General features: G+C 34.9%; 1 protein-coding gene across 4 annotated transcripts in view; it reads left to right on the forward strand.

Moving 5' to 3' along the window:
- Window positions 1–343: 343 nt before the first annotated feature.
- The window catches only part of serinc4 (serine incorporator 4), a 39,574-nt gene continuing 23,596 nt past the window's right edge, over window positions 344–16,321 (forward strand). For 2 of the 4 annotated variants that reach the window (XR_015496165.1, XM_087261840.1), the window contains exon 1: window positions 12,464–12,852. Coding sequence is in view for 2 of the 4 variants with exons in the window: in XM_087261840.1 (XP_087117966.1) it covers window positions 12,784–12,852 (69 nt within the window). In the remaining 2 variants the exon portion in view is untranslated. Of the gene's footprint in view, window positions 652–12,463; window positions 12,853–16,321 lie in introns of those variants that run through there. The other 2 variants (XM_087261841.1, XR_015496166.1) reach the window with 2 other exon arrangements.

Raw genomic sequence — 16,321 nt, forward strand, 5'->3', positions numbered from 1 at the left:
ATTTACTTGATTTAAAGCAACAGGTTTCAATTGTTTTTGAAGTAAATTCAACAATTCGCTGTTTACAGTGTAACTACAGAAGACGAGAATTCTGTAGAACTGAATGTGCTAAATGAGCAGAATTAGCTTCACACCGATAAAACTTCTGAACACCTGTGTTCCTTGAAAAGCAGCTTTGACACAATTTGCAAGGTATAAAGCGCTTCAGAAGTAAAAGTAAGTTGACTTGACTTGTAGACATGCAGACAGATGTTGTTTACAGGTTCAAATGGGTTCTGTCTCGGAACAAAAGCTGCCAGACTATTTTTGTCCATTAATAGGTTTAGCGAAGGCAAATACTTAAAGCTACACTGTTACTACGTGCCTTTCTCTTCCAGCAGGGTTTTCCTCTTCCTTAACTCATAATCAGCTTAACAAAAAAGCAAGTCTTTCCAGAGCACACCTGAAATGCAGCACCCGCTCAACTCTACTGCTCTTCTCCGCTGAATATGTTTGCGGCGTGTGAGGAATGTTACAAAGGTTTGACAGAAAACCTTTGCCCATCATCACCAATCTGTTTATTCTGCTGTACGATTGATCTCTGACATCCAGTGGACTTCTGACTGCTGGATCCGTGCAGGAGGGATGTGTTGCCGCTGTTGCTGGCCACAAGTAAGCTTCCCTGCATGTGATGTGTGTTTAGCATTTAGAGATTGACCTAAAATGTAGGTTTCTGATTTAGTAGGGCAGTAAACTGCTGTGATGATGGGATTGAGCTGTGGATGTCAAATTAGTGAGGAGATGAAGAGAGCATGTGTTTGGAGAGCGCTGTGTAGCGTGACATAAACTGGAAGAGAAAACTAGTCCTTTACTCAAGCTTTATAGGTTTTTATTTGTTTAAAACATGTTCATTTTTAGATTAAACTCTATGGTGGTTTTATGAAGAAGCTTTAACTCAAAAGGTTCTTTATTTATGGGGATTCTTTAGATCAGGCATTTTTTAGACTGGGGGCTGCAAGAGAGTAGGTCTTTGGAGGTGTTAAAAGGAAAACATAAAAAAATGTTAAAAACGTTTTTTGGGATTAAACAAACAAAAAATGGACTAAACAGACTTTAAATTACAATAATTATATAATAATTTAATAAATAAAACAAAAGAATTAAAAGAAACCAATTCATTTATTAATTTTCTTTCGGTTTAGTCCTAGTCTTAAATTACACATACAGAAATCTGATGACAATATATGGAATTCATTCATTCATTAATTTTCCTTTGGCTTAGTCCCTTATTTATAAGGGGTCACCACAGCGGTATGAACCGCCAACTATTCCAGCATATGTTTTAAGCAGCGGATACCTTTTCAGCCACAACAGTACTGGGAAACATCCATACACTCTCATTCACACTCATACGCTACGGACAATTTAGCCTATTTAATTCACCAATAGCACATGTGTTTTGACTGTGGGGGAAACCAGAGCACCCAGAGGAAACCCACGCCATCACGGGAGATCATGCAAACTCCACACAGAAATGCCAACTGGGCCAGCCAGGACTCAAACTAGTGACCTTCTTGCTGTTAGGCGAATGTGTTAACCACTGAGCCACTGTGTTGCCCTGAAAGAAATACAAATAAATAAATATAATCCAAAATATGTTTAAAATAATGGTAAAAAAGTATGAGCAGAACTAAATGTAATAATCAACTATATAAATGTAAATATTAAATATTCAAGTTAAACATTTGCCTCAAATTTTTAGGCCATTTATAATAAGCTTTTTTTACAGTATAAGTTGAGACTTTACATTTTGAGGGTCCCACACACAAAGACAATTATATTTGGAGATCTACAAGACTGAAAATCACTTGTTTAAATAATTAGACTCTTCAGAAAAAAATGTCTATTTAAAAAACTTCATTGAAAGGTTCTATTATTATATATTACTGCATAAACATTTTTGTTACCTTTTGTCTTAAGAGTGTAATTTGCAGTCTTTGACATTCATTTTAAAATATATATTTTGTATAAAAGTCTTGCGGCGGTTCATTCAGCTGTGGCGACCCCTGATTAAAGGGACTAAGGCAAAAAGAAAATGAATGAATGAATGAATAAAAGTAATTCGAAGGAAAATCACTTTAAACTAAATATGCATTGTCAAGTCAAACATACTCCGATTACCTATGTTTTATTTACAAGTTCAAAACATTTTTTACCATACACTGTTAACAATTTCTTGTAGAATCTACAGCAACTTACTGGCAGCAGTTGGCCAGTAACTTACTGTAAATCAATTACAGCAAAAATACTGTGTTTGCATTTACTGCACCATTTAGCTTGCTCTATATATGTATTTACAGTGTTATACATTTTTAGTCAAATATACAGTAATTTTCACAGTGCAACTTTATACATATTTCATAACTGTCCTACAGTAAAATACAGTTAAATAGTGTGTAATTTACAAAAAATGTTAACAGTGTATATATAACCTATGAATCTCATGTGTTGTTAACTTAATTGTTTTACAGATGCGATGAAATATGTATTCCTTTATTAGCTATAATAAATAGGTTTCTTTATATTTTCAAATTGAATTCCTTTTGCTACTTGACATTTTTATAATTATCTGTTAAATTTATTACCAGATTGGCAGTGAAAATTGTCTCTACATTATTTAACAGTATAGTGACAATTCACATTAAACAACATTATTCATTCATTTTCTTGTTGGCTTAGTCCCTTTATTAATCTGGGCTCGCCACAGCGAAATGAACCGCCAACTTATCCAGCATATATTTTACGCAGCGGATGCCCTTCCAGCTGCAACCCATCTCTGGGAAACATCCATACACACTCATTCACATTCATACACTACGGACAATTTAGCCTACCCAATTCCCCTGTATCACATGTTTTTGGACTTGTGGGGGAAACCAGAGCACTTAGAGGAAACCCATGCGAACGCAGGGAGAACATATAAAGTCCACACAGAAACGCCAACTGACCCAGCCAAGGCTCGAACCAGTGACCTTCTTCCTGTGAGGTGACAGCCCTACCTACTGCGTCGCCCTTAACAACATTATGTTGTATTCTAATATCACAAATGAATTAATCCTGAGACTATTACCACATTTATTAGTCATCCATGAAACTAAACATTTTAAAACCTGTGTGTGTGTGTGTGGCACTGTGGTTAGCATTGTTGCCTCACAGCAAAAAGGTTTCTGGTTTGAGTCCCGACTGGACCAGTTGGCATTTTTTATTTGTAGTCAAACACGTGCTATAGGTGAATTGGATTAATCAAATAGGCCATAGTGTGTGTGTGTGTGTGTGTGTGTATGGGTGTTTCCCAGTACTGGGTTGCAGCTGGAAGGGCATCCACTGCGCAAAAATATGCTGGATAAGCTGGCGGTTTATTCTGTGGTGGTGACCCCTGATAAATAAGGGATTAAGCTGAAGGAAAATTAATGAATGTATGTGTGTGTGCGTGTTTGTACTGGTTTTGGTGTTTTACAAAGACAAAACTCTGTAGAGTGACATGAGTGTTATAGAGTGAATTATAGATATTACAACATTTAACATTGAGGTGGTTTATGAGGACATTCCTTTTGTCCTTGTAATTTAAAATGCTTAAAAAGCGTACTGAACAGTGTCTTTTCGACATTAAAAATTGGCCATAGGTTTAATGTGAAGGTTAGGTTTAAGGGTAAGGGTGAGGGCCATACAATAAGTGTTTTTTACAATATCAAATACACTGTACCTATGGAGAGTCCTCGAAAACCATCAATACTATCATTTGTGTGAGTGTGTATGTCTGCTGTATTTGTGGATTAAACTTTCCCCTTACAACTTCTAATACCTATTGAATAACACAGATTGAATGTTTCTCATGGAGCAAGCTGAGTGATTTGCATTGTATGTCATCAACATTGTGTTTGCTGGAACAGTGTTCCAGTGTCTCACTGGCGCACACACACACACAACGCACACAAGGCCCTTAATTATCGAGTAAAAAGACCTCCAGTCATTCTGGGCGTTTCTTTCAAGGGAGAGATTAGTGCTTCCTTTACTATACACTCTCTCCACTAAAAAAGACTGTAATTGGTTTAGAAAAGTTCATGCCTGTGTTATGTAGCTGACCGAGGATTAAAGCGACTATATTAAACAGGCAGTTCCTAGTAACACATTTGTTGCAGGGACTTCTTTACAGCTCAAATGATGCTGATTCATACACTCTCAGAAAAAAAAAAAACTGTGGCATGCAGCGTTTCACTTTTGTACTTTATAGGTACTAATATGCACACTTTAAAGGGGACCTATCATGCCCCTTTTACAAAATGTAAAATAAGTTTCTTATTGTCTTTAGAGTGTGTATATGAAGTTTCAAATCAAAATACACCACAAATTACGTTTTTAAAATGTTTGAAACAGCCCCTTTTATGTTTCGATTCTAATTGTGTCGTTTTAGTGACTGTCGCTTTAAATTCAAATGAGATTGTGCGCTTTTCAAAAGAGGGCGGCGCTACAAATGCCTATTCATATCAGCAAATCAGCATAGCAGGAGATTTAAAAACAAGACTTACTTCTATGCTAATGAGGGAGAGATACTAACTAATGGGCGGGGCTTTCCCCCTATGATGACACGTACAATGGGAAAACATCAATCAAAGTGTTTCTGCAGACTGCTTTTATCAAGAGTTATTATAAAAAGTAATAGGAATAATTGTTTACCATTAGAAGCTGGCTAAATTCACACACTGTTGAGACACAACTGAGTTTAAACCCCTTGTAAAAACAAGTTTTGCATAATAGCCCTCCTTTAAGTACTAATGTGGACATTTTAGGAACTAATTTGCTGCTTTAAGCTAGTAATATGGAGTCTTTAAATATAAATGTGCATGTTCTGAGTGTATCAATTCAGTGAGAGCGTGTGTGTGAAACAGATTTTGTAAATTTGTTGCTTTCTATGTTTCCTCTCAGAGTTGAATGCAATGGCCATGCTGTAATGTGCTGCCACACTGGTTTCTGGATCTCATTAATAGTGTTACGTAATGATATTGTGCCCGACAAGGTTTTGGCCTCATGGCTGTGTGGAATTGTCAATACTTTAAATGTTCTTTCCCGGCTGGAATAGTACACACAGTCTGTGCTGTGAGTGCTACAACAATAAACTCAATTGCTCTCTTGAACAGATTCTGTACACTCACAGCTTGGCTGTCAAGATCACGTTCTGCTATTCATTTCCTTGCTGGATTTTCAGGGAAATGAACAAATAGGTCAAATTACTGCACCAGGCCAACAAAGCATTAGTTGATTGGGACATCTTCTTTCAGGTGACTGTCAATTTTTTCCCCCTGCTGACTTATTTTCTCTAAAATAAAATAATAATAAAAAAAAAGTTAAACAGCTGCGTCATGACATTTTTTGCCCTCGGCTTGAGTATAACATTTAAAGCTTACATGTTAAAGAATAAATAAAAGCATTCAGATAAAGTATTCATGAAAAAGAATAAATATGTCAATGATTTGAGAATGTTATTAAATAACTTTGAACAAACATACTATTAATGTTATTAGAATAACCAGTATTTTTTAATGAAGTGATTAATTTTCTAATTAACTATAGCCATCATGTCATTTCAGCTGTTTATAAACTTAGTTTTTTTTCTGCTGAAAAACAAAAGCTGATATGTAATATGTTATTTCAATGTGACATTGTTGCATGTTGCTCGTGGGAAAGGGTCAATTTTAACATGTTAAATCAATCTGGAATCATATATTATTTTGAATTGCTCATCAAATAATTATTACTATGTACATTCAAATCATGTGTCTACTTTAATGTGAAAAAAATAGTCAGTTGCCTTTCAACATCACAGAAGTACTTATGTAAAAACAGAAAATCATACTCATTCTGATCTGCACCTGTTAAATTACATAAAAGAATAACCTACAATAGTAAATTGCTTTACAGTTGAAATTATTAAATCATCTCGCTAATGAATAGGTTAAATGTATTGGTTTCAAGGATAGAAAAAAGTATTTAATAAGCTTTTTTTATTATGTTTTTGTGCTTTCTTGCTGGGTTTGATGTAACAGTTTCATTCTGCATTACATACTGTGATGTTTTGAATGACAAAATAAAAGAAACTGATCGTCACTAAACTAAAAGGTTCAATTATATAGTATTTTGGGGCTGCACTCTGATTTTTAAATACAGTCTACACTCAAATAATGACCAGATAGCATGCAAATGTGGGACCCTTAAGGCATTGATACGGCACCACTGGCAGACTTATGATACATAAAATATGTATATTAGCCTGAAGTGATCCACATGTAAAATAGCAAAAATGGAATGACGGCACTTGGGTGGTCCGCTTTGTTTTAAGACAACTGGGATATATTTGCTTAAACATATGTGGCCCATATTAGGCTTACACCTACTTAAGCCAGTGTTTACTGTGCCACATCTACGCCTTAACTGGCCCAGATTTGTTTTAAGACAACTGGATAATATTTGCAGAAACATGTGGGCCACTTTAAGAGATCAAATCACATTTGGGCCACTTTTAAGATCAGGTAGTAAAAGCAGTGTGTAATTTGAATGTCACCCTAAAGTGACCCATGTGGTAAATAGTGCAAATGAGTCATATAGTAAAATAGTGCCAATGAAATGTGGGCCACTTTTGGCCAAGATATGGCACAAATGACAAAGGCCCATCAAGGTCCTAACCAAACCTGGACCACACGTTTAAGCAAATGTAGCCCAGTTGTCTTAAAATTAATCTGCCAAAATTTTGACAAAATTATGGCAAAGTGAGCACTGGCTAAAGTGTGTCTGAGCTTAAAGTGGCCCACATATGTTTTAGCAAATATTACCAGGTTGTCTTAAAATTAATCTTGGCTGGTTAAGGCAAAGATGTGGCACAGTAAACATTGGCTTAAGTTGGTGTAAGCCTTATATGGGCCACATATGTTTAAGCAAATATTGCCCAGTTCTCTTAAAACCAAGCGAACCACTCAAGTGCCATCATTCCATGTGATACATGGGCCTGAACAGGGTGTTGAGCCTGGGACAAACGTGTGCCAGAATTAGAATAAAACTGGCCTGGCTTTTGGGCCAAGTGTGATTAATTGATTTTAATTAATAGTGGACATTTGTGTTTGCTTTGGCTTACTTGTAGATCAGATCTGGCAAACAGGAGTGGACCACCCAAGTGCCATGATACCACCTGGTATGGGGGCCAGATGAATGCATTACTCTTTGGGCCTGATCTGGGCATAAGGAATTTTGCTATATGAGCTGCTTGTTCAAACTACTTGTTTAAAAAGAGCTGAAACAACAGAATTCTTGACATTTATTTTTTTTTGGGGGGGGGGGGGGGGGGGACACTATTATTTAATTAATATACTATTACATAATAGTGGACACTATTATTTTATGTTCAATCCACTTAAATTTGTAGGATAACTTAATTCCTTCATGTTGACCAAACACAAATCGATCATGTGGAACCCAACATGTTTTACATTGTAATGTGTCTTCATTTTGTTATGTTTAACAAGTTTTATGTTGTGTCATAGCGAAGCAAGCAGTGGGTAGCACGATCGCCTCACAGCAAGAAGGTCGCTGGTTCGAGCCTTGGCTTGGTCAGTTGGCATTTCTGTTTGGAGTCTGCATGTTCTCCCCATGGTGGTGCGGGTTTCTTCCTGGTGCTCCAGTTTCCCCCACAAGTCCAATGACATGCGCTATATGCGTAAAACATATGCTGGATAAGTTGGTGGTTCATTCCGCTGTGGCAACCCCTGATTAATAAAGGGACTAAGGCGAAAAGAAAACGAATTAATGAAGTTTTATGTTTTAAGTTTTTATTTTTTTGTATGCAAATTATTATACACTGAATAAAATGTAGTGGACTTAGATATCCAATTTTACTTGGACCATAATTTAGAAATAATACATACATATAGATACATATATAAGTAAAGTAAGACAAATTTGGAACAACATGAGAGTGAAGTGAATTATTGAAGCCTGATTACTGAATGACCACATGACTGAATCAAACACTTGTTTTATGTGATGTCATGTCCATACATGATGTTGATTTCAAGCGGGCTGCGTTTATCAGACCCTGCTGTCTGGATTAGTGTGTCACTCTAGCGGAGAGAGAAGGTCACCCAGGCTGAGAAGAGGGCTAAAAACTCCAGGATAATCCCAGCACACATCCTCACTCATACACACTGACCTAAATATAGAGTTACCGGCAGCCTGCACGCTAAAAACACACAACACAGCCTGTGACGCTACACAGACATGACACACTGTCACATAAAGGATGACTGTCCTCTTTGGTACAACAATTAAAGCAATTAAACTGATTTAAGGTCCTCCAACCAGCTCCAACACACTTGTCTAGAAGTTTGTAGTCATGATTAGCCAGTGTTTAATAAGGTCAATGCTAAACTCTGGAAGATATAAGTGGAATTGGACAACCTTGGTTTACATCAAGAATAATAAGCATAAAACTAACTATAGCAATATCCATCAGTGGAAAAAAAAAGTTTTGTTTATTAAAATCATGCACTGCACTTTTGTCATCTGCCACTTTCACATTTTTAAGCAGGATGGATCTTAAAACTGATTGGCTGTTTTAATCAAATAGGATTTCCTTTTACTATATTTTTAAAAATAATTTTTACTACTGTATTGAAGTAAATTTAATAGTTCCCCCAATTCTGTCATCATTTACTCACCCCTGACATCTTAGTTAGCTCCATCTGTTGTACGCACAAAATAAATAATAATATTATATATATTATATGTATTATATATATGTTATATATATATATATATATATATATATATATATATATATATATATATATATATATATATATATATATATATATATATATACACACATACATATATATATATATTTATATAATATATAACATATATATAATACATATAATATATATATATATATATATATATATATATATATATATATATATATATATATATATATATATAATATGTATTATATATATGTTATATTATATATATATATATATATATTATATATTATATGTATTATATATATGTTATATATTATATAAATATATTTCAAGAGTGACCCAATAGCTTAATCGTGTCAGTTAATGTGTTAAAGGGTTGCTGTATTTCACCAAAAAATGAACATTTCCTCAATTGGTTCCAAGCTTTTATGAATTTCTTTTTTCTGTTGAGTACAAAACAAGTTATTCTGAAGAACGCTGCTCACCCATACTCATACTTTCTGATATTCATGTTGTTAATTTAACTTTAAGGACTAAATCTCAAACAAATGTAACAAGTGGTTTCTCTTAATGAAAAGGGAAACATTTGTTCGATGATAAGCAACTTCATTGTAAGTGATTATTTTTTCTTGTTCTCGCAATACACTTCATATTACCAACAGCCAGTGACATCTATATAGAAGCAAAAACACAATGGAATGGCTTAGTAAACTTTCAGTATATCTCAAAATCTAACAAAAGTGGAGGATGAGTAAATAATGACATTTTCATGTTCCTTTAAAACAGCTGACAAATCATTTTCTTTTCAGCTTAGTCCCTTTATCAACCAGAGGTCACCACAGGGGAATGAACCACATACTCCACACAGAAATGTCAACGGTACCAGCCAAGGCTTGAACCAGCGACTTTCTTGCTGTGAGGCGATTGTGCTATCCACTGTGCCACTGTGATTCCTGAGCTGACAGTTCACACTTAACAATTAATTTGTGACAGGTCTGATCCGATTGCTCCTGTTCTCCAGTCAACATCTCACTAATTCAAATGATCCAGTCTTGCAAAAATTAAAATAAAACTTTTTACTTTCAAGAGTTAGGTAGGCCTATATTAAAAACAAAAGCAAGTAGCATACTTTGACTCTAGTAAATTTAAAACCTGTATACCGGGGTGGCCAATCCTGTTCCTGGAGATCTACCTTCCTGCAGATTTCAGTTGCAACCCTTATCAAACACACCTGTCTGTAATTATCAAGTGGATTTCAGGTCCTAATTAATTGGTTCAGGTGGGTTTGATCAGGGTAGGAGCTAAACTGTACAGGAAGGTAGATCTCCAGGAACAGGATTGAGCACCCCTGTGGTACTGTTATGGCAGTGATATTGTGTGTGCAGGGGCGAATTTAGTTAATTGGGGGCCCTAAGCAAGAACAGCCATGGGGCCCAAAAATCCTAATATGCACCATTCATTTATTCATTCATTTATTTTATTTTTGGCTTAATTAATCTGGGTTCGCCACAGCCGAATAAACCGCCAACTTATCCAGCACATTTTTTTATGCAGTGGCTGCCCTTCCAGCTGCAACTAATCTCTAGGAAACACTCATACACTCTCATTCACACACATACACTATGGACAAATTTTTTTTTGTTTACCTACTTCACCTAACCACACGTCTATGGACTTGGGAGAACATGCAAACTCCACACAGAACTGCCAACTGACCCAGCCGAGGCTTGAACCAGCGACCTTCTTGCTGTTAGGCGACAGCACTACCTACTGCGCCACCGCGTCGCCCTCATTAATTAATTAATTAATTACTTTTTTATTGTTTCCAGCTGAATATACAAACAAATTGGTATAGACTTACAATATTACATACTGTCATCACAAGGTTGAGTAATAAAATAGGTAAACATAATATGCATCTCTCAAAAATGAACAAATAACAGTTTTCTTTTAAGTAAATTGCAAAAAAATAAATTTAAAAAAATAATAAAGGGGCTTTGAAAATTAAATTAGCTTATGAAAATCCAGAAAAGAGGTAAGCTTAAGGTTTTTTTATCATTCACCAATCTTACAGATTTGCAAAGAAAGTTAGGAGTAGATTTGAGTCATCTGCAATTGTGAATAAATAATTTTTCCAAACATGATAGAATATTGACAGCAAAATGAAATTCTTTGTTTTCAAGGAAGATACCAAATGTTACAGTGAGGGGAAGGAAATGTTTATTCCTGGACCATAACTATGTCGGAACCTCTGATTAAAATGGAAGCACCATGTCACAATGAAAAAAAAGGACATGTTTCAAACTCTCTCTTTTTCGCAAAAAAACACAGTATTTCACATCTGAATTGGATTTCAATCTTAAAAATTAATTGGTAGGATAAATCTCATAGAATATTTTAAAGCTCACCTCCTTAACTTTAGGAGGAAGGGGAAAAGACAAATAATCTTTCCTTATTTTTTAAATTTCAATAATACTAATATCTATACATAGGAATTCTCTTGTAATTATATTTGGAAATTGTGACTGTAAAATTAAGATCTTAATAATTTTGTTACTGCATTTGCTATCACGTTAGCATAACCATTGACAGACAGTTGCCTCAGTTTTGGAGAGGTTTGGGAATATAAATTATATTCTTTAACTAATAAGCCTATAGCTACTGAAATGGCCCTAATCATATTATTATAAAATTGTACATTGCTGCTGGAATTTCTTTCAAAACTCTCCATGCAGTAGTAAAATGCCATTATCGTCCAAAATATTTGCACCTGCTTAAATCCCTTGAAGCACCATTCATTTACTTGTATTTTGCTGTCTTTTTCTTACATCACACAAATCTTTTCTACATTTGCATTTTAATGCAACCTCACCGTTTTAAATTATTTGCCTTCTTAAAATTAACTCACAACTAAAGAATAATAAATAAACTGTTTAGTATTTAAATCTAAATCGTTTCCTGATTTGACTCCTGGGGTGCTCCATTATTGGGAGTCGGGGGACATGTTGCATGGATGTAAAAATTATGTTCACATTTGTTAAACCCTCACAATAGAAAATATCATGATATACAATGTATAAATGCTTCTAGATAGCCTATTTATTAGGGCGTTCCAGATTTCTTGGGGCCGCTTACCTTGCTATTCTGCTCCTGAGTGTGTATGTATATAATTTACCTCAAGAACTTGATTCGGCTTTGAGCTTTGATCCTTTCTGTGTTTCGTTATGGATAGTTCTAGAAGTCTGAGTGTCTGGCCCAAGTTTTAATTGGTCCATGTGGGCAATCAATGTATGCAGAAGAATGCAGGATTGGACCTGCGCCGCTCTTCCTGTGCATTCCTGCATTCGGGCCCTCTGTTTCTGGGTCAGAGCATAATGACCAGATTACATATGTGGCCTCCTGAATGTCAGACAAGCAAACAGTTGCTAAAGTACTAACAACCGGGGGATGCGAAGGCATGTCTACTTCGCGAGAGAAATCACAAAATTGCAAGTAATTACATTATTTTCCCCTAAACCGATTAGGACGCCGAGCAATCCTATTGTGCGTGAGGTGCAGCTCTGGAACGGGGCAGCGGAGCGCAGGCCGGGGGGAGGGGAGGGACAGATGGGACAACACAGTACAACACATGGGACCTGCTCCCTCCTCCCTCTGCTCCTCTGCCTAATCTCACTGGGCGAGAACAGGCGAACGCAGGGAGGGCAACTGGGCATCCACCCTCACATACACACACACACACACTCTCTCGTTTTCTCTCTTGGCACCAGTCGATGCCCCCGGGCAGCTCGTGTAGGATATGGGAAAACTCTTTGGATGTTCCCGCGAGAGCACCATGAGGGTGTCAAACTGGGGATCTGTGGAGCCGCACCTGCCGGAGAAACTAGCCGAGGAGCTGTTCATGTAAACCTGCTGGGCGTAGTATATGGTTTTATTTATTTAAACTTTTTATTGGGCTCAAATTGAATGACAAAGCGTCCTTGACAAATAAGAAGCGATGTCGACCTCTCAAGCTTTACACCACAGCGGCGTCTACAACTATTTCCTCAACATGGTGGCTTATCAGGTGAGAAAGATGGAGATGGAGATTATTCCGTAGTGATGAGTGATTACTGTTATGAGCAGTTGAAGACAAAAAAAAGTTGTATGTCTGGCTTTGTAGAATCTGTAGATCTCAAAGAAAGTTTGTTTTAATGTTGTTGAATGTAAGGAGTCTGTTTCATTTACCACTTGATTTATTTATATAGCTATTTTTAAGGTAACGTTAACTGCACTAAAAATCCTGCTTGCCTTAAATTTTTAAGCTGATTCAAATTAAATTTATGAGTCCATTGAATTTATATTATGTTAAACTGACTTTAAAAAGCTTATGTAACTTATAAAGTTAAGTTAAAACATGATTAACATGATTTTTTTTTTCTTTTTTCTTTTTTTTTTTACAGTGTAGTTATGGGCTGAATTTAAACATGCGAAGTTAAAAGTTACTAAATTTAATTTATTTGTTTAAATTCAGCCCATATAAATTGTTTGCAACCAGTTGTCTTAAAAATAGTAAATCCAAAGAATCTTTTTTTTCAGTGTATCTTGTCTATTAACATTTTCAGGTTAATACATTTTCAAACTTTTAGCTGTAGCTTTAGAAAACATCCAAATGTATGTTAAAAGCCATATTAGTGTTTCATCTTTAGGTTCTTCAAGTTCACTATTCAAAGGTTCAATGAAGAATGTGGTTGTTTTTCTCCATTATTCCCAATGACAGTCTGCATACTGGGTTTCTGAGTGAAGTTGCCTCAAAATATTATATAAACCCCTTTAATATTGAATTTAGTTTATTATGTGATTTTTAAAAAGTGTCAGGATTTTAGTGGAGAGCTGTGTGTTAATCACACAGTATAATCAGGAAAAAAAGTCAATAGAATTCTGCATAAATACTTAAATTAAGTGATGTTTACAGGCTGTCATGTGTTAGTCGTGAATTTCCATTTTATTAATTAACCGTGTACTTGTGCAGTTTCATTCAAACAATTGAGTTTGATCAATATTTTTTGCAGAAAATCCCCAGAAAAACAAAATGATTTTGGTATTATGGTGGTGAGTTGTTGTTTGATTTAAGGCAAAACTCTTGTCAACAGAAACACTAAGGCATCATGGAAAGTGCTTTCTGTCGAATGAAATTAAGAGGATGAATGACTCATTCAGTCATCATGAGCTTAAGGAGTCAGTGTGTTTTCATTCTCCTGCATTGGCTGTGAAGGAATACTGTCACTGATTTATTGAGAACAGTTTTGTGTTATACAGCAATTACTGTGTTTCTCCGCTGTATTTTAAGAGCATGAAAACAATACAGTGATACACTATCTTTGGTCTATTAGACACATATTTTTGTCAAATTGACAAATTAATAAAATAACTTCATTGAAAAAATATAATGAAAAGAATTTGTGTACAAACTATGTTCAGCCAAAAAAAGTTGAATAACCAAAATTGTTTTATCTTGCTAAGATTTATTTATTTATGTATTTATTTATGTATTTATTTATTTGTTTGTTTGTTTCAGTTAAGTTTTAATTACGAGGAAAACTATTTGATATCAAGAGCAGATTATTAATTTGGAAAAAATTAATTTATTCAAATAATTATGTTGTCAGTCTTCATACTTGAGATCCTCCAACTGGCTTAAATCTACTGAGTCATGCTAATCAGGCTAAAAATATTGCACTGTCACAAGCTGCCACCATCACTTCAAAACCTCAGCATTTAACAATTAATATGGACTTTAACATGAGATTGTCTTCAGTCAGCAATGTCAAATCAAATGTAATTAGTATGTTTTTACCATGTACTCACATTCTTATCATTCCAAACTCGCATGGGATTATTTCTGCTTTAGAGCATAAAAATAATAATTTTACGGATGTTTCTTTGCATACAATGAAGGGCAATGAGCTCCAAAATTTCATGATCATTTTGGCCAGAATGCAGAAACATTTCATGAAATATTTTCTTTTGTGTTTGTGAATAACAGAGTAAATTATGATAGAGTTACATGTTGGGTGAATTATCCTGTTAAGGAATACTGCAATAGGTTAGACATATATAACATGTTGGTGTATTTAAAAAAAAAAGATTAAAATTAAATAAAATCAATCAAATATCTAATGGCGACTGCATTTATTTGATTAAACATTTTGTAAAAACTCACATAATGTGAAAACTAATATAGTTTAAAAAAAGTTTAATTTGAATATATTTTTTAAATGCAATTTATTCCTGTAATAGCAGAGAACATTTTTTCATAAAATTATACAGAAATTATTCTAATATGTTGAAAATATTTTTTCTTTTATATCATGTAATAATATTTATAACACATTGTTGAGGCTGAGTAATTTTCTGAAACTTTGAACCACTGTCATTCAAAAGCCTGGACTTTTTACACTAAATTTACAATGTTATAAATGATTTCAAGTAAATGTTTTATTAATCACAGGAAAATATATAATAATAATAATAATAATAATAATAATAATAATAATAATAATGGAGTTTGTATTGTATGATACTTATATATCCTTGGGTTTCCTTCGAGTGCTCCGGTTTCCCCCACAAGTCCAAACACATGCGCTATAGGTGAATTGAATAAATTAAATTGGCCGTAGTGTACGAGTGTGTGTGTGAATGTGAGAATTTATGGGTGTTTCCCAGTACTGGGTTGCAGCTGGAAGGGCATCCGCTTGCTAAAACATATGCTGGAATCGTTTGCGGTTCATTCCACTGTGGTGACCCCTGATAAATAAGAAACTAAGCCAAAATAAAATAAATGAATGATTATATTCATGTCAGGTATCACCACATTTGCACACATTTAGTTTTACTCAGTTTAATATACTAGGCTGTGCGATTCATGTTGTCATTTTCACTTGTTTGCATGCAAATTATCATGAATTATCAGCTTGGTTGACAGTTTATGCCAAGTTTTGGTAACAAAATTTATAGTAATAATACAACTTTTTTTTGCTAAACAAATAAGTACATTATACTCTTTATACTGAGTTACATTAAAGTCAGCATAAAATCAAATCTATTTATGTCAATTTTGCTAGCACACATTGTTAGTCTTAATTTGAAGAGTAATCCATGTTAAACCAAGTTAATGTGCTGTTTGCTTTTGTAATGATTAATAAAAATCTATTTGCAAAAACTATTTGCTTTCACTCTGGAATATCAGTCCTTCTCTGAGAATCCCAGTTTGACAGCTTGAGTGAAATATGTATAACCACACCTTACATCCATTAGTTAGCTACAAGTGAAAGATGAAAGGAGGAGTGTGAAAATAAAACTCCTCCCCCTACTCGATATTTTGTTTCAGTTTTCATTTAATTGAATTTTCCTTCAGCTTAGTCCCTTATTCATCTTTAGGGGTTGTTTAAGCAGAATTCAATTCACCTATAGCACACGCCTTTGGACTGTGGGGGAAACCGGAGCACCCGGAGGAAACCCACGCAAACGCAGAGAGAACATGCAAACTCCACACA

This window comes from Danio rerio, chromosome 7 (assembly GCF_052040795.2).
Source record: "Danio rerio strain M-AB ecotype USA chromosome 7, GRCz13ab, whole genome shotgun sequence".
Classification (NCBI taxonomy): Eukaryota; Metazoa; Chordata; class Actinopteri; order Cypriniformes; family Danionidae; genus Danio; species Danio rerio.